General features: G+C 44.9%; 1 protein-coding gene across 3 annotated transcripts in view; it reads right to left on the bottom strand.

Annotated features, from left to right (window-relative positions):
- The window catches only part of EVL (Enah/Vasp-like), a 151,895-nt gene extending 127,760 nt beyond the window's left edge, over window positions 1-24,135 (bottom strand). For 2 of the 3 annotated variants that reach the window (XM_058740726.1, XM_058740727.1), the window contains exon 1: window positions 23,216-23,319. In XM_058740726.1, the coding sequence (XP_058596709.1) occupies window positions 23,216-23,304 (89 nt within the window). In that variant the 5' untranslated portion in view covers window positions 23,305-23,319. Of the gene's footprint in view, window positions 1-23,215; window positions 23,320-23,610 lie in introns of those variants that run through there. The other variant, XM_058740730.1, reaches the window with a different exon arrangement.
- Window positions 24,136-24,370: the final 235 nt, after the last annotated feature.

Here is a 24,370-nt window from a genome sequence, read left to right as displayed (position 1 = left end):
TTACTCGATCACCGTTCTTGTGAGAGCTTCACCAAGTATATAGTTATCACTCACGTTCCCGGGCAAATACCCAACCTCAGGGACAGGGAGAAGGAGCAAAAACGGCGTGCCCTCGACCGTATTTTCCCAGTTCTTTACAGCTCCCATGCCTCTGTCATCCATCAACACAATCGAGATGAGATCCACCACAGAAAGGACATGGTTTCCCAAATGTTTGGTGTAAGTGAAGCCATCAGGAACGGAAGCAAAACAGAGTAAAACAGAAACGAGATTTTTTTCTATTCTGTATCACGTTAAAAATGAATGAGCGCAGGGTCAAATGATTTATTTTCAGTACAGGTGCTAAGACAACTCATGGGGAAAAGCCTGGGTTTTTCAACATATGGCACTGAAATAATTGGAAATCCATATGCAAAAAAGTGAACTTAGGCCCTTATCTCACACCATGCACAAGAATGAACTTAAAACGGATCATAGGCTAAATGTGAGAATTAAAACTATAAGCCTTCTAGAAGGAAACGTAGGAAAAACTCTCCCTGATTTTGGGGTAGGCAGAGAATGATCCGTAAAAGAAAATATTGGTAAACTGGACTTCATCAAAATTAAAAATGTATGTATTTTAAGACACCACTAAGAAAATGAAAGGGTAAAAGCTACAGACTGGGAGGAAACACTGCAGGCCATATATCTCATAAATGACTTATACCCAGAATATAAAACAAAACCTCAAAATTCAACAATGAGAAAACCACCACAATATAAATGGAAAGCAACCTAAATACCCAACAACGGGTTGACTATGTAGTTAAATAATCTAGATGCCCCCAGTCAATGAAGTACTATAGAGTTGTTAAAAAGTTAAACTTTTATCAGAAAAAAAAGATGATTGATGGAAAGAGAAGGGTAAGTACATGGATCGAATAGTGACAAAGCAAATAAAGTGAAATGGTGGTGGGTATACAAATGTTTATTAGATAATTCAATTTTTCCGAGTCTGAAAATTTTCATAATAAAGTGTTGAAACAAAGCTCTAAAAAAATGACACAAATACGCCGTTAAACACGGTATATTGGTAAGTAAAGGTTACAAAGCTATACGTATGCCACAAATCTGCAATATATACATTTTTTAAAAAACTGTGTGGCTTTATGGGGCACCTGGGTGGCTCAGTCAGTTAAGCCTCCAACTCTTGACCTTGGCTCAGTGTGTGGGTTTGAGCCCTGCATCAGGCTCTGTGCTATTTGAGGAAGGACACACAGCAGAAAGTTAACACTATCTCTGGATGATGTGATAATGAGTACTTGTCCTTTTTTTTTTTTTTTTAAAGATTTTTATTTTTAAGTAATCTCTACACCCAACATGGTGCCTGAACTCACAAACTTGAGATCAAGAGTCGCGCACTCTACCGACTGAGCCAGCCAGATGACCCTTGCCCTCTCATTCTCGCTTACCAAAATATTCAAATTTTCCACAAGGATCAAATATTTTTATGATTCAAAAAAAGAGGTACCTTTATGGCAGTTAAGAAGCAATTTCAGATAGGAATGATTAAAATTTATTTGATTATACACTGACAGAAAACACTGCCCTCCAAAAAAGCTTAAGAAGTCTTACCTCGACCTACATTAACTGATGGTTTAATTTTTTCAGCCAGCTACTGTGCTAACTGCTGAACTTTGTGGCAGATGCGGCAACATAACAATTAGGGCTGCGCAAGTTGAAATGTACGTATCAGAAAGAGAGCTGACAGCCCTCAATTCTGCACCGGTCACACCATATTTGGAGCCCACAGTCTGTAAGGAGCACCCACACACTGCAGACCACTGACTATGTTACACAAGGCTTAAGCGGGCAAAGTGCTTACTCAGGGCAGAACACACTTTGAGGAAACGACTGCCATGGTCTAATATGTGGATGCCGTTTTGGATGATACGAAACTTGAACCCATCAGTAGAAACTTTAGAGAAGCAAATACCAGCCAAGTATAACAAGGAGGAGGATGAAGTACCTAGGGATGATCCAGGAATCCAACGTGCTGCCTCATGACCCAGGGAGCACTTTACCACTGAAAGTATGAAGGCACAAGTCAGGCGAATGCCTGTTGTAGATATAACAGCTATGATGCATTCATTCCTTCGGAAAATATTCACCAAGGGCTTACGATACAACGTGGAAGTTCTACACTCTGTGCTGTCCAACATGGCAGCCACCAGCCCCACGTGGCTACTGATCGCTTGTAACATGGCGTTACCATCAAGAGGGCTATCGTTACGATCGAGAGGGTTACCCTAAGCAAAGAACATGTGAGGGCAGATTCCTTATAAGGAGAACGGAGGAAATTAACCTGAAGAGGCAGAGAGAGTCCAGTTCACACGAGACTACATACTCTGCTAAGGAGTCATGACTTCATCCAGAAAGACATCACAATAAGCTAATGAAACTTGGGAAGAGAATATTAACTCAGATTTAGTTATTAGCAATTTAACCAAGTCCAGAGAGGCTATTTCAGAGGTAAAGAACAAACGTGGAATGTAATTATACAGCATTTGAACAGGATGAAGATCTGACTTGATTCAGTATCACGGCTCTGGAGAAGGGGACAGACAAGAGAGATTTTCCTTAGCAGGAAAAAACGATGACATGGCCGCCTGGATGCAGCGGGAGGGAAGTGAATGACTCCATCGACCCACCAGGTTTCTACCGTGGGTCACCAGTGTGTATCTCATGGAGAATGGGAAGGAAAGCAGTGAGTTCAGTTTAAAAAACCGGATTTACTGATGGGAATGCAAGCTGGTGCAGCCACTCTGGAAAACAGTATGGAGGTTCCTCAAAAAACTAAAAATAGAACTACCCTACCACCCAGCAACTGCACTCCTAGGCATTTATCCAAGGGATACAGGTGTGCTGTTTCGAGGGACACACACACCCCCATGTTAATAGCAGCCCTATCGACAATAGCCAAAGTATGGGAAGAGTCCAAATGTCCATCAATGGATGAATGGATAAAGAAGATGTGGTGTATATATATATATATATATATATATATATATATACACAACGGAGTATTACTCAGCAATCAAAAAGAATGAAATCTTGCCATTTGCAACTACATGGATGGAACTGGAGGGTATTATGCTATGTGAAATTAGTCAGAGAAAGACAAAAATCATGACTTCACTCATATGAGAACTTTAAGAGACAAAACAGATGAACATAAGGGAAGGGAAATAAAAATAATATAAAAACAGGGAAGGGGACAAAACAGAAGAGACTCATAAATATGGAGAACAAACTGAGGGTTACTGGAGGGGTTGTGGGAGGGGGGATGGGCTAAATGGGTAAGGGGCACTAAGGAATCTACTCCTGAAATCCTTGTTGTACTATATGCTAGCTAATTTGGATGTAAATTTAAAAAAATAAAAAATAAAACAAGTTAAAAAAAAAACAGATTTACTGAGAATCAGGTTTTTATTCCATGACATTAACCCACTTAAAGATACAATTCAGGGACGCCTGGGTGGCTCAGTCGGTTAACGTCCGACTTCAGCTCAGGTCATGATCCCACGGTCGGTTAGTTCGAGCCCCGCGTCGGGCTCTGGGCTGATGGCTCAGAGCCTGGAGCCTGCTTCCGATTCTGTGTCTCCCTCTCTCTCTGCCCCTCCCCCGTTCATGCTCTGTTTCTCTCTGTCTCAAAAATAAATAAAGGTTAAAAAAATAAATTAAAAAAAAAAGATACAATTCAATGATTTTTTTTTTTAGTTATTTACAAAGTGGTGTGACCATCACTGCAATCAAAATTTGGGATGTACTGGGGCCACTGGCTGGCTCAGTCAGTAGAGTGTGCGACTCTTAATCTTGGGGGTGTGAGTTCAAGCCCAAGATTAAGGGTACAGAGATTACTTAAAAATAAAAAAAATGGGGGTGCCTGTGTGGCCCATTTGGTCAAGTGACTGGCTTACTGACTGGTTTCATTTACTCGGCATCATGTTTTCAAGGTTCACCCATGTTATGTCTGTATCAGTACCTCGCTCCTTTTTGCTGCCGAGTAATATTCCAGCATGTGGCTACACCGCGTCTTGTCTGTGCGGTCACAGCACACAGACAGCCGGGCTGGAGCCGCTGTTGTGAACAGTACTGTGATGAACATTCACGTAGAAGTTTTGAGTAAACCTAGATTTTATTTTCTTTTGGGTATATGCCTAGGAGTGGAAATGCTGAGACATGTGGTAACTCAGGGGTTTAATATTTGAGGACCCGCCAAACTGTTTCCCAAAGCTGCTGCACCCTTTTACGTTGTCCCCAGCAATGGACAAGGGCTCCTGCAGATGTATCCACATAGCCTCTCACTCCATGCACGCAGTCATGTGGGTCCTCACCAACCTTTGTTCCCATGCTTTTATGCTAGCCCACCCAGTGGTGGTGAAGCGATGTCTCACTGGGGCTCTACTCTGCATTTCCTCACGTCTAAGGATGCTGAACACCTTTTCATGTGCCTATTGGCCATTTGTGTATCTTCCTTGGAGAAGCATCCATTTAAATCTCCTGCCCATTTTTAAATTGGGTTGTTTGTGGGGCGTCTAGGTGGCTCAGTCGGTCAAGTGTCCGACTCTCAATCTCAGCTCAGGTCATGATCTCGCTGTTCGCAAGTTCGAGCCCCACATAAGGCTCTGCGCGGACAGTGTGGAGCCTGCTTGGGATTCTCTCTCTCCCTCTCTCTCTCTCTCTGGCCCTCGCCTGCTTCTACTCTCTCTCAAAATAAATAAGCATAAATAAATTATAAATAAATAAATTAGGTTGTCTTTTTTATTATTAAGTCATAAGAGTTATTTACATATTTTAGATAGAAGTCCCTTATCAGATACAGGATCTGCAAATATTCCCTCCCTTGCTGGGAACAGTTCTGTCACTTTCTTGTAGTGTAGTCTGCACGCAGCACACAAGCTTTTAATTTTGATGAAATGTGATTTGTCATTTGTGTTTTGGTGTCATTTCTTTTTTTCTTTCATGGTGGGTGTTCTGGTGTCATGTCTGAGAAACCACTGCCTAGGGGCGCCTGGGTGGCTCAGTCAGTTAAAGGTCTGACTTGGGCTCGGGTCATGATCTCACGGTTCGTGGGCTCAAGCCCCGTGTCAGGCTCTGTGCTGATGGCTCAGAGCCTGGAACCTGCTTGGGATTCTGTGTCCCCCTCTCTCTCTGCCCCTCCTCCACTCATGCTGTTTCTGTCTCTCTCTCTCTCTCAAAAATAAACATTAAAAATTGTTTTTAATTTTAAAAAAAGAAAGAAACCCCTTCTAACCCCAAGCCATGAAGATTCACTCCCATTTTCTCCTGTAAGAGTTTTAAAGTTTTAGTTCTTATCCTGAAGTTCATAATCTGAGTTAACTTTGTGCATGGAGTGTGGTGGAGGCTCAACTTCATTCTGCTGTTTGTGGAGGTTCGTTTGTCCCCCCATTTGTTGAAAAGGCTATTTCCCCCCCATTGGATTTTGCCATTTTTTCCCAAAACCCAGCTGCTCATAAATTTAGCGACAGCGAGTCCAGTTTTAGACGAGCCGAACCCGAGGGACCTGTGCTCCGTGTCCTTGGTACCGAGCCGCGCGTGCAGAAAGCCAGGTGTTCCACCCCCAGCCCAGGGCTGAGCACAGTCCGCTCCAGGAATCCGTGCCGCACCGTCTTGCGTCTCAGCACCGCGGCCTCGGACACTCTGAGGCACGTGGCTCTTTGCTCCTGCGAGGGACCGGCCGGTTCGTCTTTCCAGTGCTGCCCTTCTATCTGAGACTCTGTCTCTGATTCAGCACGTCGCTTACGGTTCTATTTCGTGTAGTGACACATACTGAGGCAAGCGTTCTCCTCCTTCCCAGCAAAGAAGTGTTTATCAACGGTACCTTAACGCTGCTCAGAAATCTCAGCTGGCACAAGCGGGTGGTGCCAGCGGCACGTCTGATCTGTCTACAGGCACGCAGTCTCCAAGGTGCGCTGCGCTCCCATTCTGTGTAAAGGGCTTCGTCTGTGCGCCAGGGCCTGTGATCACACCAGCGAGAGGATTTACATGTTTACATTGCTAAGAGGGATCCAGCGCGTCAGGGCTCAGTGGAAGAAGGACCTCAAAAGGGATACTGCTAGTTAGAGACACATCATGAAAAACTGGAAGAACGGAGGACATTTAATTGAGATAAGACAAGACCTGGGGCGCCTGGGTGGCCCAGTCGGTTGAGCGTCCGACTTCAGCTCAGGTCGTGATCTCGCGGTTCGTGAGCTCAAGCCCCGCGTCAGGCTCTGTGCTGTCAGCGCGGAGACCACGTAGGATCCTCTGTGTCCCCTCTCTCTGCCCTTCCCCTGTGCACTCTCTCGCTCTCAAAAATAAACAAACATTTAAAAAAAGGCAGGACTTTCTGAAGACCACGGTCTTCAAGCAACTGAAGAGCTAACGGGAAGAAAATGAATCCGTTCAGAGAGGTGCAAGAGGGAAGAACCGGAACGGAACACCCCCTCGACTAGCCCGCTGCAAATGCAAAACAAAAATAAATAAAAATAAGAACTCACACATCTTCTCTGGCACTTCCATCTCAGGCGCAACCCCCCTTCTTGGCTACATCTCTCTAAGGGCCAGCTCTTGCTGATGTCTGTAGTCTTGGCCCTGGCCCACTGCCTTGCATGTGGTAGGTACTCAATATATATCTTTCGAGTAAAAATTTAAGCAGATGTGATACATAAAAACAGATAAATAAGGAGTAGTCATGTAGTTATACTACAAAGAAGTCCACAGTTTAAAAAAATTCATATTTACGGGATGCCTGGGTGACTGAGTCAGTTAAGTGTCCAACTCTTGATTTTGGCTCAGGTCGTGACCTCACGGTTCTGAGATCGAGCCCTATGTCGGGCTCTGTGCTGACAGTGCAGAGCCTGCTTGAGATTCTCTCTCTCCTCCTCTCTCTGCCCCTCGTCTGGGTGTGCATGCTCTCCCTCCCTCCCCCCCCCTCTCTCTCAGTAAATAAATAAGTAAATAAATAAAGATTCACATTAACTAGAGTAAATTTAAAGTTTAAAAGTATTTTTTGGGGCGCCTGGGTGGCTCAGTCAGTTAAGCATCTGACTTCAGCTCAGGTCATGACCTCATGGTTCATGGGTTTGAGCCCCGTGTTGGGCTCTGTGCTGACAGCTCGGAGCCTGGAGCCTGCTTCAGGATTCTCTGTCTCCCTCTCTCTCTGCCCCTACCGTGTTTGTGTGTGTGTGCTCTCTCTCTTTCTCCTCCTCTCAAAAAAAATAAACAAATAAACATCTTTTTAAAAATATTTTTTGGGGTATCTGAGTGACTCAGTCAGTTAAGCATCCGACTTTGGCTCAGGTCATGATCTCATGGTCTGTGAGTTCAAGCCCCACATTGGGGCTCTGTGCTGACAGCTCAGAGCCTGAAGCCTGCTTCGGATTCTGTGTCTCACCCTCTCTCTTCACTCCTCCCCTGACTGTGCACTCTTTCTCTCTCTCAAAAATAAACACTTAAAAACAGGTATTTTTAAAGAATGCACATTCACTGAGATTATATTTATGTTAAATATTTAACACCACCTTTATTGTGTAAAATTACATTCACGAGTGTTTACCCTGCCTAACTCCATCACAATGTCCACGTCTCTCAATGATAACAGCACAGTAAGATCCAAAGTGACCTTCAGGGGCTCTTCTAACTCACAGGTCACCATTCCAATTCCTCTCTTGTCCCAACCTCAAAGCTACCCAGGATGGGATTAAGCAGATGTTTACAACCACGCAAACACATGTGAGGGCAAGAAGCAGACACACCTGCTCATCACAGTCAAATCAGAAACGCCCTCGTGTGGAGTCGAGTCAGCCTCCGAGCTGGGGTCGGGTGGCCGTGATGAACAGGGAAAGGTACAACCCACCTTATTTCCTTAAACGTACTACTCTTGGGTCTTTTAAAATCCAAGTCGGATGATGTGTCTATTCCAACTGTCTGTTTTCTCTTGCTTTGGGGCTATGTTTTCTCTTCTCAAAGACCCAATCGTTTCTGACATGAAATCTTGCCGATAACCCAAGACTCCTCCAGAGAGGACTTACTCTTGCTTCTAACAGGCAGGTAGGTCGGGGGTACGAACAACCCCAGGTCATCTGAAGATCATCAGGTACTGCGATACCCTCCCGTTTCTGAGAGGCCGGTGTCTCTCTGGTTCATCCTTGTCCCTAAGCAGAGCCCGGAGGAAACCCTGGCACGTTTACTAGGGTTCCGCACCCTTGGCCGGCTCCGACACCAATCTGCACCTCCCGAGCCCCGTGAATCTGCCTAACGCTCCAATCATCGTCGCAGGTGACCATTTCAGCGGTCTCGGCAATGTGTCAAGGGGACAGATGGTGCCAAATGTCAGGCTTGCCCGTCTATCCCATCCTGAATCCCGCCTCTGCAAATCCTTCTGCCTGGTCGCCCTCCCACGTGTTCAATGGGGTTTCTTCCTTAACTTTTCACCTTCTCCTGTTCTCAGTTGGGTTAGCCCAAACAACCTGAAAAACCACTGCCGGAAGAACCCCCAAATCCAACAAATTTAACACAACCTCTGTTTAAAACTGAACCAGTTTTGCAATTTGAGTCTTTCCCAGGGGACTACCCCAAATCAAGACTGAAGGAAGCAATCTGGGCTGTGGGAAAACAGATTTGGAATTACTGTTGACTAACAAAAAACCAGACATCCTGATTAAAATAAAGCATTAATCAGAAGCAATGTCATCATGCACTGTAATCGAAAATCTGACTACAAAGGGCTGGGGTCGAAGGTGTGAAGCTCCTGCCCAAAATGGAGATAGCTGTGACCTCGAAGGCTCAGAGCCTGGCACAGAGCAGGTGCACGAGGAACGCACTTTGCCAGCACTTCGCTGCGTCCTTGCCCCTTCTCCCCTCGTCCTCTCCCACCCTCCCCCCTCCCCCAGGCGGGCTGGCCCTGAACACTGGCTGACACAGCCCAGTGATCCTACCACAGTCTCAGGCTCACCCCTGCGCTGTACTTTCTGCCGTACCGAGTAGGGGGAGCTAGGGTCGAGATGACGACACTGGACAACACAGGAGTCAAGACGGCAAGTGCTCTTGCCCACTTCTGCCCATAAGTAAAGGGGACGATGTGGACAGAGGAGAGTGGAAAAAAACCCCAAAACACCACACCTGCGCCTCATGCCCTTGTGAGCCCCAGGCAAGTGACCTCTGGGGTCCGTTTTCTCATCTGAGAAAGGAGGGACTCACATATCATTTACTTACTATGGTTTGGTCCACTGCTAGGTCCGCTGCAATGCCAAAAAAAACCCAGCCTTGCTCCTGACCTCGGGACTAGATCACTAGTGCTCAACTCTGGGTGCACATTTAATAATAATAAAAATCTAATTTATTGTTTTACCGTTAAAACAACACAACCACCTTACTCCAGATTGACAGAATCTCTGAGGTAGGGCCCCAGCACAGGAGGAGAGGTAGGGAAGAGGGTCTTTTCAAGTATTTCTGATACCCAGTGAGAGCTAAAAACCCTGAGACTCAGAGGATCTCTTTCTATAGTTTTACAAATGAGTATTTTTAACAGGTCAAAATCCTCCAAAACAGCTCGTGGTTTCATCAGTAATTTGGGGGGCGGATGACTAAGGGTAGGGGTTACCTTAACATGCTAACAATCCTACTCGGAAAAGTCATATTGCCTGTAAGGGACCTCTAGCCTCACTCATTATCTCTTGGATTCATATTCAAAAGCCACATGCATCATGTGATAAATGAGAAGTCTCCCCAAGGGGCACACAGATGCCTGAACCATGCCATTCCAGATTTGTTCCTTGGGGTTAAAGTACTATTTCCCAAACTCTGGTCACTCGTGATTTTTGTTATGTCTATTTAATATGAGTGCTACTACATAATCTTTTTCTTTAAAGCCAACGCATGAGGGGCACCTGAGTTAAGGGTCTGACCCTTGGTTTCAGCTCAGGTCATGATCTCATGTTTCGTGGGTTCAAGCCCCACACTGGGCTCCATGCTCACAGCGTGGAGCCTGCTTGGGATTCTCTCTCTCTGCCCCTCCCCCGCTTGCTTGGGTGGGCGCTCTCTCTCAAGAAAAAAAAAAACAAAAACCTTAAAATCAACTCCCTAGAACAACATGAGAGTACTAGCCCTACTAAATATTAACACCTATTATAAAGCCTCTTTAACTAGGGACTCCTGGGTGGCTCAGTCGGTTAAGCATCCGACTTCGGCTCAGGTCATGATCTCACAGCTTGTGAGTTCGAGCCCCATGTTGGGCTCTGTGCTGACAGCCCAGAGCCTGGAGCCTGCTTCAGATTCTGTGAGTCAGTCTCTCTGTCCCTCCCCCACTTGTGCTCTCTCTCTGTCTCTCAAAAATAAGTAAATAAAATAAAGTCTCCTCAATGAAAAACATTGGCACATGAATAAATATAGACCAATGAAATGTAACAGAAAATTGAGAAATCGGTCAGATTAGTTAAATACGACAAAAGACGGCATCTCAAAAACAATTGGAGGCATCTCAACACAGTGGGAGAAAACAGAACTTTTAATAAGTGGCACTGGGATAACTGAAAAACCAGACAGAAACGGATAAAATTGGATCCATCCCTCAAACCGTATATGGCATCGCAAATGGGTCGGAGGTTAAAACATCTGGGCACAACAAAAAGAAGAGAAATTACACAAGTACTAGAAAAACACAGGCAAAGTCAACCTGGAAGTATAGGAAGCTTTCCAGCAATGACTGAAAATCAAGAAGCAACGAACGAGGAGATTAAAACAGTGAAATTGATTTACCTCCTATGTAGTGCTAATATTCACAAAACCCCGTGCAGGGAGCACGTCTTCCGGACCGCTTCCACTGCTGCTTCACCTGTTTCTGATTCCCGCCACCGCCCACCTGCCTCCGGGTCCCTGCTCCAGCGGCTGCCACAGGGGCCCTCCAGGGGAACACCTCCAGGTGCAGGGTGACGAAGGCCCCCGGGGCAATCCTCTGTCAAAGGAGGACGGCAGCTGCTGGGTATGCGCTGCTCCCTTTCTCCCCACAAGTATGAGTCCTGGGCCGCCTAGAGCAATGGCCTCATCAGGACCGAATGCCCGTCCTGGCTCTTCCTCCTTCCACTGCACTGCCCTGTCCTTCTTCCGGCCCCCAGAAGGGACACTCCCTCCAAAGCTCCTCTCACACGGCCTTTGCCTCAGACGCAGCCTTCTGGGGAACCCAGTTAGGATACCACAGATGGGATGCACTGTTTTTCTAATGTGTATAAAAATACTTAATTATTAATATTTAAAAAGCACACATCAGGAGAAGCAGCGGAACTCTCTACTCCTTAATTGCAGGCCGTGAATAGTAACTTTCTTAAAAAAGGGACCGAGAGGAACTTTACAAGGATGCTACCGGACAAACGCTACATCAGCCAGGTGGCCAAGGTCAACATCAACAGTCATAAATCATGTTGCTAGTAGGTGCCCTCTATATGAAGTGATGAAAAGGGCACCGTATCTCTGTCACCTTCCTCCCCAGAGCTGACAACCTCACTCTAATCGCGAGAAAAACACGAGACAAATTCCATCAGAGGGGCCATCCTACAATCCTAACCAATATTCCTCAAAATAGTCAAGGTCATCAAAAATAAGGAAAGTCTGGAAAACTGTCACAACCAAGAGGAGTTAAAGCAGGTACAACAACAAAATGTAATGTGGCGTCCTGGATGGGACCCTGGAACGGAAAAAGGACACAAGGTAAAAACAAGGAAACTTGACGAGTGGACTTTGGCTAATAAGAATATCAATATTCGCTCATTAAGTATAACAAATGTCCCCAAAATGTAAGATGTTAATAACAGAGAGAGAAATTGTATATATGTGTGTAGGGCATATGGGAACTCTCTGTATTATCTGCTCAATTTTTCTGTAAATCTGAACTTGTTCTAAAATATAAAGTCCATTAATAGAAAGAAAAAAAAAGATTTTGAGAAAGCATCCCTCCATCTCTGGCAATGGGATCTGCATTTTGGAAGAACACACACAAGCGATTCCCAGGCACAGCAAAGATTGAGAAACATCCAGAACACTAAGAGTTACAGTCCATAATGTCCTTACAAAGAAATAACGGGACAAAAAATCCTTCCACACATCAACAGATAAATACGTCCCACTGCAGCAGTATGGAAACAACAGACTAACGCACTGTCACCCCAGCAATGCATTAATTCATTATTCACATAACAAAACAGCTCTCATTTGGATGCCAGCTTCTACGGTTTGGGGGTGGCTGCCTGGAATGTTGTTCTTGGAAGGACTCAGGGCAAGCTGGAATGAATGTCATGATTTTCCTATCCGTTTAAGGTCTTGACGGCCACATCAATATTTATCAAGCATTTACCAAGTGCCAGGCACAGTGCTAGGCTCCAGGGATCCAACCGAGATCAAAATAAGCATAATCCTTTATGAAACATAAGAGAAAAAAATGTAAGTAATTAAAAATAGAAAGCGTTACGGAAAAGGAAATATGGGATGCCATAGAGGCAAATAGCAAGAAAGGGCCCTCGGCCAGGGGAGGGGTCAAGAATTCACTCCTGGAGGAAGTGGTGGTTAAACTAAGATTTGGGGGCACCTGGATGGCTCAGTCAGTAAAGCATCTGACTCTTGATCACGGCTCAGGTCATGATCTCACAATTCATGAGTTCAAGCCCCACATCAGGCTCTGTGCTGACAGCATGGAGCCTGCTTGGAATTGTGTCTCTCCCTCTCTCTGCCCCTCCCACACACAAGTGTGCCCTCTCTCTCTCTCTCTCAAAATAAATAAACTTTAAACAAATAAACTAGGATTTGAAGGCTTGGAAGTTAGCAAGGTGAAAGGGAAAAGGAAGTAGACTTTGGTCCACTGGTGAGTTAGTCTGTCAGATCTTTTCTGATTTAGCATCCTTTGAGAGAGAACAGAGGAAAAAAGAGCAGAGCAACAGACACAGCTGCACAAAGAGAGCCCAGTGGAGGGCAGAAGCCAGAGACTGTTTCCAGGTTCCAGAAGCTTTGACAGAAGGGCCCCAGGTCAAGCTATCACGAGGGAGAAAGGACTGGAGGAGGTGTGGAAGAGGCTTCCAAAAGCACACTCGTAAGGTAAGCTGTCCACTGTCTCTAAGATCCCCAGAAAACGTCTTTAGAGCTCTGCAAAAGCGTGTCGGTGCTACTCCAGCACAACAGGCACGCATCGGCTCGTGCTGCCCTTCCTGCCACGGCTTCTGTGAATCTCACAGCTAAACGTGCTCAACTGTAGTAACTATTTCTTGATATGAATTTTCTGGTACGGTGACCTCTTCTTCCCCAAAACAACCTGCCTCCTTATTGTCTTTATTTTAACGGTTCTCTTCTGTATCATTTATAACTTGTAGAGAAGTTGAAGCATCAACAGTAACTGTGGCTTCTGAACCAAAAAATGACCGCTGATGGTAGAGGAGTTATACGGTGATTGACAAAGGACAGAATATTTGAAATCAGAATTGTTCCAGATGGTTTCAGGGTTTCTCTTCTTGTAGACATAACAAATTGCAGTGGGGAGGTAGCTAACTCACGTTTGTTGAACACCATAGGCTAAGAACTTCTGCATTTTCATTTCATCCTCACAAAACCCTCTGCAGGAAGTGGAATTATTCTCATTATATATGGGAGAAAAATTGAGGCCTATGAGGGTTAAGGAATTTGCTCAGTCAGGTTAAGGAGTGGCTCTGGGGCAGAAACAGATCTGACTCTATAAACCCAGGGTGCTTGGAATACAGGGGGCAAAATGTGGCGTAACACAACAGTTTTTAAGAGAGTTTATTCACATTCTGATATTAACCCCAAACTGAGATGTCTTTCACACAGCCTTGAAGACAAAGACAGACAGTCCACCTTTAGACCCAGCAGCTATTAGAGGACTCAGGAACAGGGCTCCCCCCACTGGTCAGCCCATGGAACCACACTATTTACTTCTGATTGTTTTTCTAGGCCTTGGCTTTTTGGAGGGAATCTCCAAGCTAAGGACAGGATTAAACTTCCTTTCATTAGCTTTATCTCTTTCTTTTCTTTTTTTAAAAAAAAATTTTTTTTTAACGTTTATTTATTTTTGAGACAGAGAGAGACAGAGAGAGGGAGACACAGAATCTGAAACAGGCTCCAGGCTCTGAGCTGTCAGCACAGAGCCTGACGCGGGGCTCGAACTCACAGACTGCGAAATCATGACCTGAGCCGAAGTCGGCCGCTTAACCGACTGAGCCACCCGGGCGCCCCTCTTTTCTCTTTTTTAAAATTAACATTCTGATGTGTATCAATAGCCTTAAAAATGTGTATACCCTCTGATGCCAGTAAATAATGCCATTTTACTAATTTATCTTAAGGAAATGACCAAAGGTGTACCCCAAGAATTTTGTGCAGACATTTACCATTGTGTTGTTTACAATGATGAAATCCTAAAATCAAGCTAACTGTCCCCAAATTGGGTACTAATAAATAAATTATGGCATACCATATGATATTATTCAGGTTTTTAAAATATTTTCAAAGAATATTTAACGAGGGGGTAACTCATACATGTTAAATGTAAACTATCCAAAATAAATACATAGTACAATATCAATTTTGTGAAAATGTTCTCTTAAACACATAAAGGAACTACGGCCCACGTTTAATGTGGTTTTCTTCCCTGGACAGTAGGATCAATGCTGGTTTGTACTGTCTGTCCTCTCTACTTTCCTATGTTTTCAAATTCTCCACGTGTAATATGTACCGTTTAAATCAGGAAGTTATTTTTTCAAAAAGAAAGAGAAAATTTCCACCAGAAATTGTTTCTATGAGGATCTTCTTTTGGGGTAGGAAAGAGAAAACCTCTACTTAGAATTGTTTGCTCAGGGGACCTTCCCATCCCCACACCGATGTCAGGGGGAGGAACTCTCCATTCGCACGTCACTATAGCACTTATGACAGTCACTTAACAACTCAGAGTCATCGTCAAGCTTATAATCTACTACGAAGTTCAAATTTGGGTGGTATATGGATTCCCTTTAAAGGGAAACTGGTTTATTTTCCTGCAGCTTATTTATGTACAATTACAAATCTAAGGTTAAATCTATGATGTTGATGAAACTAGACACAAACAAAACTACCAAACCAGCAAAATTCAAAATGACAGTACTTTAACAAAAGGATGATGTCGCTCATATTAAAAATCATTGTCAACCCACAACTATACGGTCAATTAATCTTCAACAAAGCAGGAAAGAATATCCAACGGGGAAAAAGACAGTTTCTTCAACAAATGATGCTGGGAAAACTGGACAGCAACATGCAGAACAATGAACCTGGACCACTTTCTTACACTGTACACAAAAGTAAACTCAAAATGGATTAAAGACCTAAATGGGAGGCAGGAAACCATCAAAATAGAGGAGAACACAGGCAGTAACCTCTTTGACCTCGGCTGTAACAACTTCTTACTAGAATCATCACTGGAGGCAAGGGAGACAAAAGCAAAAATAAACTATTGGGACTTCATCAAAATGAAAAGTTTCTGCACAGCGAAGGAAATAATCAACAAAATTAAAGGGAACCTACAGAATGGAAGAAGAGATTTGCAGATGACATTTCTGATAAAGAGTTCATACCCAAAATATATAAATAACTCATAAAACTCAACACCCAAAAAACAAATAATGCAACTAAAAAACAGGCAGGGGCACCTGAGTGGCTCAGTCAGTTAAACATCTGACTCAGGTCATGATCTCATGGTTCGTGGGTTCAAGCCCCATGTCAGGCTCTGTGCTGACAGCTGGAGCCTGGAGCCTGCTTTGGATTCTGCGTCTCCCTCTCTCTCTGCCCCTCCCCACTTGAGCTCTATCCCTCTCTCTCAAAAATAAATAAACATTAAAAAAAATTAACAAAAAACAGGCAGTAGACACGAAAAGACACTTTTCCAAAGAAGACGTACAGATGGCCAACAGACACGTGAAAAGATGCTCAACATCACACATCATCACAGAAACACAAATCAAAACTACAGTGAGTTATCACCTCACACCTGTCGGAATGGCTAAAATCAACAACACGAGAAACGAGTGTTGGTGAGGACGCAGAGAAAGGGGAACTCTCGTGCACTGTTGGTGGGAATGCAAACCGGTGCAGCCACTCTGGAAAACAGTATGGAGGTTCCTCAAAAAGTTAAAAATAGAACTACCCCACAACCTAGCAATTGCACTACTAGGTGTTTACCCAAAGAATACAAAAACACTAATTCAAAGGGATACATGCACCCCGATGTTTATAGCAGCACTACCTACAACAGCCAAATTATGGAAGCAGCCCAAATGTCCACTGACTGATGAATGGATAAAGATACCGTACATATATTAAATGGAGTATTACTCAGCCATAAAAAGGAATGAAATCCTGGCACTTGCAACAACATGGATGGAGCTAGAGAATGTTATGCTAAGTGAAATAAGTCAGAGGACAAATCCCCTAGGATTTCACTCAGATGTAGAATTTGAGAAATAAAAGGGGAAAAGAGAGAGAGAGAGGCAAACCAAGAAACAGATTCTTTTCTTTTTTTAGTGTTTACTTAGTTTTGAGAGAGACAGGGAGACAGAGAGTCAGAGCGTAAGCAGGGAAGGGGCAGAGAGAGAGGGAGACACAGAATCTGAAGCAGGCTCCGGGCTCCGAGCTGTCAGCACAGAGCCCCATGTCAGCACAGAGCCCCATGTGGGGCTCGAACTCACGAACCTCGAGATTGTGACCTCAGCCGAAATCGGGACGCCTAACCTATGGAGCCACCCAGGCACTCCCCAAGAAACAGACTCTTAACTAGAGATAGCACATTGGTGGTTACCAAAGGGGAGGAGTGTGGGGAAGAGGGGATAAACAGGTGATGGGGATTAAGGAGCACACTTGTGATGAGCACCAGGCATTGTGTGGAAGTGCTGAATCACTCAACTGTACACTTGAAACGAATATTACACTGTACGTTAACTTGAATTTACAATAAAAGAAAACACAATAACAGAAAACAAAACAAAAGCCACTATGATTCATGGTGACGTCATCAGCTTGGGAAATCACTAGTGAAAGCTATCAGAACCATTTCCATACATGTCTCACACAAAGGACACTGGAATCTGGCTGGCTTGAACGAATATTTTCTGAAACAGGTTTCCAAACTGGTGTGTATTCTTTGACAAATTATTGACATTAAAACTTCCATCAAAAGTACAACTCAAAATAAAAACAAGACCATCTACAACGTCAGTAAGTTAGTGGCACTGGCCTAAAAACTGGCAAACACAGCAACAGAGGAGATCCTAGGAAAATACACAGAAAATACCCCCACCTATAGCTGGTCTCCCTGACATGACTTGCAATGACTTGGAGAAATGCTCTCCTGCCCCCCTTCTGCAGCACTGCATTCAGAAATGTACTTGGACCCAAACGTGTGAGCTAGTGCAGGCCAACAGTGATTAATAAGGACTCTGTTCGTGCCTGTGTATCTTGCACCGTGCCCTATAACCGCACTGCACTCCGTATAACTCCAAGATTGATCAAGTGCCCTTGGCCCAGATGAGGTGGTTCCTTGGTACAAAACCAGACCCGCGGGATGCCAGACCGGCCATGCCTTACGTACACGAGGCTGGCCCTGTTGGGACCGTGGGTGGTCCTCCTTCAGGTGTTACTGGCTGCAACAGACACCCCCGAAGACAATGTTGAGATCCAGATGTCAGTACCGCCATCCACTTAGAAAACATTCCTGATATCTCTGCCATGTATCTACTGATAGAGTCAAGTATATAATCAGTGATTTTGAAAAAAATGTAATCTTGATCTTCACCCCATATTCCAGACAATTTGAAGGATGACTTTTTTTAGATTTTACATATAAAACAGAAAAACAACTTAAATACTTATCAAACTTCTAGAAGAACGATTTCTTAAATATAAGAAATGACAGAAAAGCCATGAAGAAAATGACTCATTGACATAAAAATCTTAATCTTATATGTGTGTGTATATATATATACATATATATATATATACATATATATGGATAAAAATAAAAGGCAGATAGGGAAAATATTCAGATAAATGACTCAACAGATAAATGACTAAAGTACATAAAGAGAAATACAGTAGTCTGTTGGGGGGGGGTTGGTTGGTTGGTTGGTTGGTTGTAAGTAGAAAAGGATACAGAACGAATCTAGTAAATGTCTAGAAATCATTTAGGGACAGGGACTATTGGGAGGGAACATCTGGTTCTTTTCACCCACTTACCCATATAATCCAACACCAGGCAACATTAAGCCCTCAGAAACTGACTCTGAATTAAGACATGAAAATACATAAGGTCTGTTAGGAAAAGGGGAGAATTCAGGCAATACCCTATAAAATAAAATTAAAAAAATCACTCAGGTACAGCCTTAATTATCCAAGGAATTTGATTTAACAGGACTTTTCCCCTAAAATATGAAAATACATAAGGTCTGTTAGGAAAAGGGGAGAATTCAGGCAATACCCTATAAAATAAAATTAAAAAAATCACTCAGGTACAGCCTTAATTATCCAAGGAATTTGATTTAACAGGACTTTTCCCCTAAAATATGTGAAAAATATGTGCCTCAAATGTTCAGTTTATTCATGAGAATCCAGCCCGATGCCTTAGACACTTTTTTAAAAAGATTTTTTAGCTCTGTCTCTCTCTGTCTCAAAAATAAAATAAAACATTAAAAGAAAAAAAAAATTTAAAAAAAAAAAAAAGATTTTTTAAATGTGTTTTATTTACTTTGAGGGGGTGGGCAGAGAGAGGGAGAGAGAGAATCCCAAGGAGGCTCCATGCCATCAGCGCAGAGCCTGAAGCGGGGCTTGAACCCTGCAGGCAGTGAGATCACAACCTGAGCTGAAATCAAGAGTCAGACGCTTAACCGACTAAGCCACCCAGGTGCCCCTAGACACTTCTTAAAGGGGATGGTTTGTAGACTAACTTGCAGACCTTTATGAACAGGTCACATCTCTACACTCCCGTGAGGTTATCTAGCAAGAAAAATCATGTGTTATGCCCACTGAAAAAAAACTCAGGATTGAACAAAAAGCAAAGTGTTTTTCGTGGATGAACCAGGTTGTTTATAACTATCCCAATCATTTGTCTGAGTTGACAAGGAAGGTAAGGAACAGACCTCATTTAGGCCTTCTGCAAAAGCCACATCCTTGAGGTACATGTCAACATACGTAAATCAGTGCTTAACTATAAACAGCCAGTGACAGAGAACCATGGTAAACTGTCAGCAGCATTAAAAAAATTTTTTTTTAATGTTTATTTTTGACAGAGAGAGAGACAGAGCATGAGCAGGGGAGGGGCAGAGAGAGAGAGGAGGACGCGGAATCCAAAGCAGGCTCCGGGCTCTGAGCTGTCCACACAGGGCCCGATGCAGGGCTCGAACTCACAGACCACGAGATCTTGACCTGAGCTGAAATCAGACACTCAACCGACTGAGCCACCTAGGCGCCCCAAGTGTCAGCAGCATTTTGAAAAATCTGTGTAAAAAACAGACAACTTAAAGAAAAAGAATAACCGAATGCCTCATTTTGGAAAAGCCACTTACAAACTTCCATTCCTATAGCTGTGCCTTTTTACAGTTGATCCAAAAGAACAGGGTCAGAGAAGGCTAGTATGCTATTGTTGATCAAAAGATTAAATGTTCTATTCAAGAGGAGCAGATAAAGGGTAATTTTTACCAAATAAACAAGGAAATCAAAACAGGAGAAAGGAAGAAACATGGACAAATGAGAAGAAAGCATCTGCTTCCAAAATCCTTTGCATCATAAAAATGATCTGAACTTAACTACAATTTTTTCAATTAATTATATATTCAAAGGAAATAAAAATATATTCTTAAGATTATCTTGATTCTAAGAGCATTTCAGAAACCATGACAATCTAACATAGTTGACAGCTATAAGAAAATAGCTGTTATTCTCTCCAGCTTCTAGAGCCTGCTATAGCTTAAATTTCCTGCAGAACTGAATACTGACTCAAACTACCCCTAACGTGCATGCAGGAGGGGCTTTTACTGCCAGTAACCGGGACCAAGTAAATTAGAACAATCTCCAGCTAAAGAGAACCAGAAACGCAGAGAAAAAATACGCTAAATATCCGCTTGGAGGCCTGAGGGAAGAAGACACATCAGAGACTCAGGGAAGTGAGCTCAGTATTTAGGGCTACTTTTCTCTAGGGGTGTTTGCCAATTCTAAAGGGAATGCTAGGGGGCGCGTGGGTGGCTCAGTGCCTTGAGCGTGGGACTTCAGCTCAGGTCATGATCTCATGGTTCATGGGTTCAAGCCCCGCATTGGGCTCTGTGCTGACAGCTCAGAGCCTGGAGCCTGCTTCCATTTCTGTGTCTCCCTCTCTCTCTGCCCCTTCCCTGCTTGCTCCCAGTGTCTGTGTGTCTGACTCTCTCTCTCTCTCTCAAAAATAATAAACAATAAAAAAAATAAAAAAGAAACAGCTCAATCCCTGATATGGCACTGAAGTGACTCCAGATCCTAAGCGCCCCATTTGCCTGACAAAAGCAAATGTGAATTAATCTCTGGCAGAGGAAAATGTCATCTTAGATCTCAAATTATTTCTACAAACAATTATGCAAATTCAATATCCAGCATAAAATTAAAAAAAGAAAACAACAAAAACTAGGCACATAAGGAGATAAGACAGAATGAATGAAAACCAAGAGAAAACAGACATTGGAAATGACTCACATATAGTGCCATAATCAGACAAGCTTTAAGATAATTATGCACACCATATCCAAAAGACAAGATCGATAATTTTGGCAGATAATGGTAAACTATAAAAAGCAAAGCAAATGCAAATTAAAGAATCAAAAAATACAGAACTGAAATGAAAAACTCAACTGAGGGGTACCCACCTGGCTAGGTCAGTAGAGCATGTGACTCTTGATCTCAGGGTCATGAGTTTGGCCCCATATTGGGTGTAAAAAAAAAAAAAAAAAAAAAAAAAACAAAACCTCAATTGATAGGTTTAATAGATCATTTACAAAAGAAAAAAGATAAGTGAGGAGATATCCAGAATGAAGGACAGACTGTCAGAAAGGAAATACAGAAGAAAGATTAAGAGGCAGAATATCCAGTGAATGATCTAACATGTATTAACTACAGTTCCAGAAAGAAAGGTGAGACAGAATGGGGCAGAAGCAATATTTGAAGTACTAATGGCTGATGGCTTCCAAAACTAAAGAAAGATGCTGGGCCACAGGTTCAAGAAGCCCTAAGCACCCCTATTATAATTAAAAAAAAATCATACCAGGGACAGCAATGAGAAACCAAAGACAAAGAGAACATTTTAAAAGTATCCAGAGAAAAAGACTACTTTCAAAGGAATGACGGACTGACATGTGGCTTCACAACAGAAACAATCCAAGTCAGAAATAATGAAATAGATTTGAAATGCTAAAGGAAACAATGGCAAACCAAGAATTCTGTAAGTACTGAGAAGACCCTCGCGATGGAGGAAAATGTTCTAAAATTGGATTGTGGTCAGGGTGCACGGGTGACTCAGCTGATTGAGCCTCTGGCTTTGGCTCAGGTCAAGATCTCTTGGTTCGTGGGTTCGAGCCCCACATCGGGCTAACTACTGTTGGTACAGAGCCCACTTTGGCTCTTCTGTCCCTCTCTCTCTCTCTGTCCCTCCCCCCCTCGCCCCTCTCCCGCACTCTCAAAAATAAACAAACATTAAAAAATAAATAAAATTAGATTGTGGTAATAGTTGCAGAACTCTGTGAAAATACCAAAAACTCCTGAACTGTATACTTTATTTTTTTTAAGTTTATTTATTTATTTTGAGAGAGAGAGAGAGAGAGAGAGAGAGCGTGCGCATGAAAGAGAATCCCAAGCAGGCTAGGCACGAATGCAGAGCGTGACTTGGGGTCAATCTCACGAACTGTGCGATCATACAAAATCAAGAGACAAAATCAAGAATCAGATACTTAACTGACTAAGCCACCCAGGTGCCCCTGAACTGTATATTTTAAATGAGCACATTTTATGGTGTGTGAATTGTATCTCAATCAAGCTGGCTTTTTTTTTTTTTAATGCAGGTAAATAATAACATTTGCAAACACACACTGTAAGAATCTGTCACCCCAGACCTACATTAAAGGATACTAAAGAGTATTTTTCAGGTGAAGAATGGCCCCAAATGGAAGACTGGAAGGTGACAAAGAAGCCACTGAAGAGCTATGGGGAAAGGATGCCTTTTGTGATAATCAGTGCTGAATAAACGGTGCTATTAAAATGAAATTAGTCCCTTTTCCAGAAGAAAATCAATTCCACAAGGAAAGTTACACACACACACACACACACACACACAAAGTTACACAAAAACAAATTCCAAGTGGCCTGTAGATCTTAATTTGAAAAGCAAAATCCTAAGATTTCTGCAAGATGTTGTAAGAAACTATCTTCTTGACTTTGGAAAAGAATTACAAATTAGGGGAGAAAAGACATGTAAGCCCCAAAGAAAACTGGGCAAAACATCTGAACAGGCCCATCGTAAAAAAGCATACCAAATAAACATGAAAAGATGTTCACCGTCATCAGCTCGCAGGAAACTACAATTTAAAACCACAACAGGATACCACTTCAGACCCACCAGGATGGCTAAAGTTTAAGACCGACAATACCCAGTGCTGGCAAGCCAGGATGTGGAGCTCAAGAACTCTCATACACTTGCTGGTACGACGGTAGATTGGTCAAACCCTTTGGAAACTCGGTATTTATTAAATTTGAAGAGCTGCGCATTTCTTGACCTAAAAATTCCACTGCCAGGTATATACCCAACAGAAATGAGTGCACCGGGAAACACACAAGAGTATTCGTAATAAGCCAAAAGGTAGAAATAATCGAAACGTCTCCCAACAGTGCAATGGATAAATTGTGGTACAGTCATGCAACAGAAATCTACAGGTCAGCAAAAAAATGGGTGAATCTCAACGACTTGAGTGAAGGAAGCCAGACACAAAAGAACGTGTATTGTATTGTTTCGTTTACGTCAAGTTCACGAAACAAGCAAGATGAAACTACGGACACCAGAGGTGGTATACGATCTGTGCTCAGAAGGTAAAAATTACACAGAAAAAAACGGCAAGGAAGTGATGACCCCTACGAGTCGGGGCTGGGTTACCTCGGGAGAAGGAATTCCGGGCTCGTGGGCGCCGGCAGGGTTCCAGTTCTCGGCCTGACACCCAGCACAGCCCTGGCTGGGTGGTACATCAGGGAGGGGTGGTTTGGGGTCCTGCACTTTCCGGGAGAAGACAGGGAAAGGGGCCGAAGGAGGGGGGTGGGTGAAGGACACGACCGCCCCGCCCAGGAGCGCGGCCGGGGGTGGGGAGGGGGCGCCCAGGGGGCCCGCCCGGGAGAGGAGGCCGAGCGCCCGCCCCCCTGGCCCCGCAGGTGCCCCCCGCCCCCTCCGCCGCCCCCGCCCCGCCCGCCGTCCTCGACGCCCCCACGCCGCTGCCGAGGCTGCCCCGCCGCCGCCCGCCGGGTCCTCTCCCCGCCGCGCCGCCCCGCCCGACTCACCTCATTGTCGCTGCCAGGGCGGGCGCGCGGGGCCGGGGGGCGCGGCGCGGGGCGCGGGGCGTTAGCGGGGGAGCCGGCCCCGGGCGCGGCGGCTCCGCGTCTCGCTGGGCTGCGGGGGGCAGCGGGGGCGCATCTTCTCGGGGCGGGCGTCCGGGCCGCTAGCTGCGGGGACGGGCTGCGGCGGCGGCGCCTGACAGCTGGGCCCCGGCCCCTGCCATCTTGGCGGGCGCGTGCCCGGGCCGGCGTGTGCGCGCGCCGCCGGGGGCAGGGCGGGCCGAGGAGGGGAGGGGGCGTGCGCGCGCCCCGCCGAGACTCGGGGCGCCGGCCCCGGCGGGCGCGGGCGGCTCGGGGTCCGCGGAGGGGTAGGCGAGGGGGGCGGCGCGCGCGGCCGAGCTGCGCCGCGAGCCGAGACTGAGGGGGCGTCCCTCCGCCGGCCGGGGAGAGTGCGCGCGCGGTGCGTCCCTCCGCCCCCGGCCGCCGAGGGGGAGAGCGCGCGCGCGGCGGCCCGAGCCCGACACAAAAGGCGCGGGGCCCCACCGCCCGCGCCTCCGGGAGCGCTAAACGAGGGGCTCAGAGAGGCGGGGCGGAACTGCAAGGGGCGGGGCGGAGCTGAGAGGGGCGGGGCTTCTTCGGAAGGACGAAGAGCGAGGGGCGGGGCGGGGCTTCGGGGGACTGGGCTGTAAGGGGACGGGGCTTCAGGGGAAGGACGAGGCGCGGGGGGCGGGGTTAGAACGGAGGGCGACCAGCGAGGGGCGGAGCC

Source organism: Neofelis nebulosa, chromosome 7, assembly GCF_028018385.1.
Source record: "Neofelis nebulosa isolate mNeoNeb1 chromosome 7, mNeoNeb1.pri, whole genome shotgun sequence".
NCBI classification, from domain to species: domain Eukaryota; kingdom Metazoa; phylum Chordata; class Mammalia; order Carnivora; family Felidae; genus Neofelis; species Neofelis nebulosa.
This window is presented reverse-complemented; position numbering and strand designations above follow the sequence as displayed.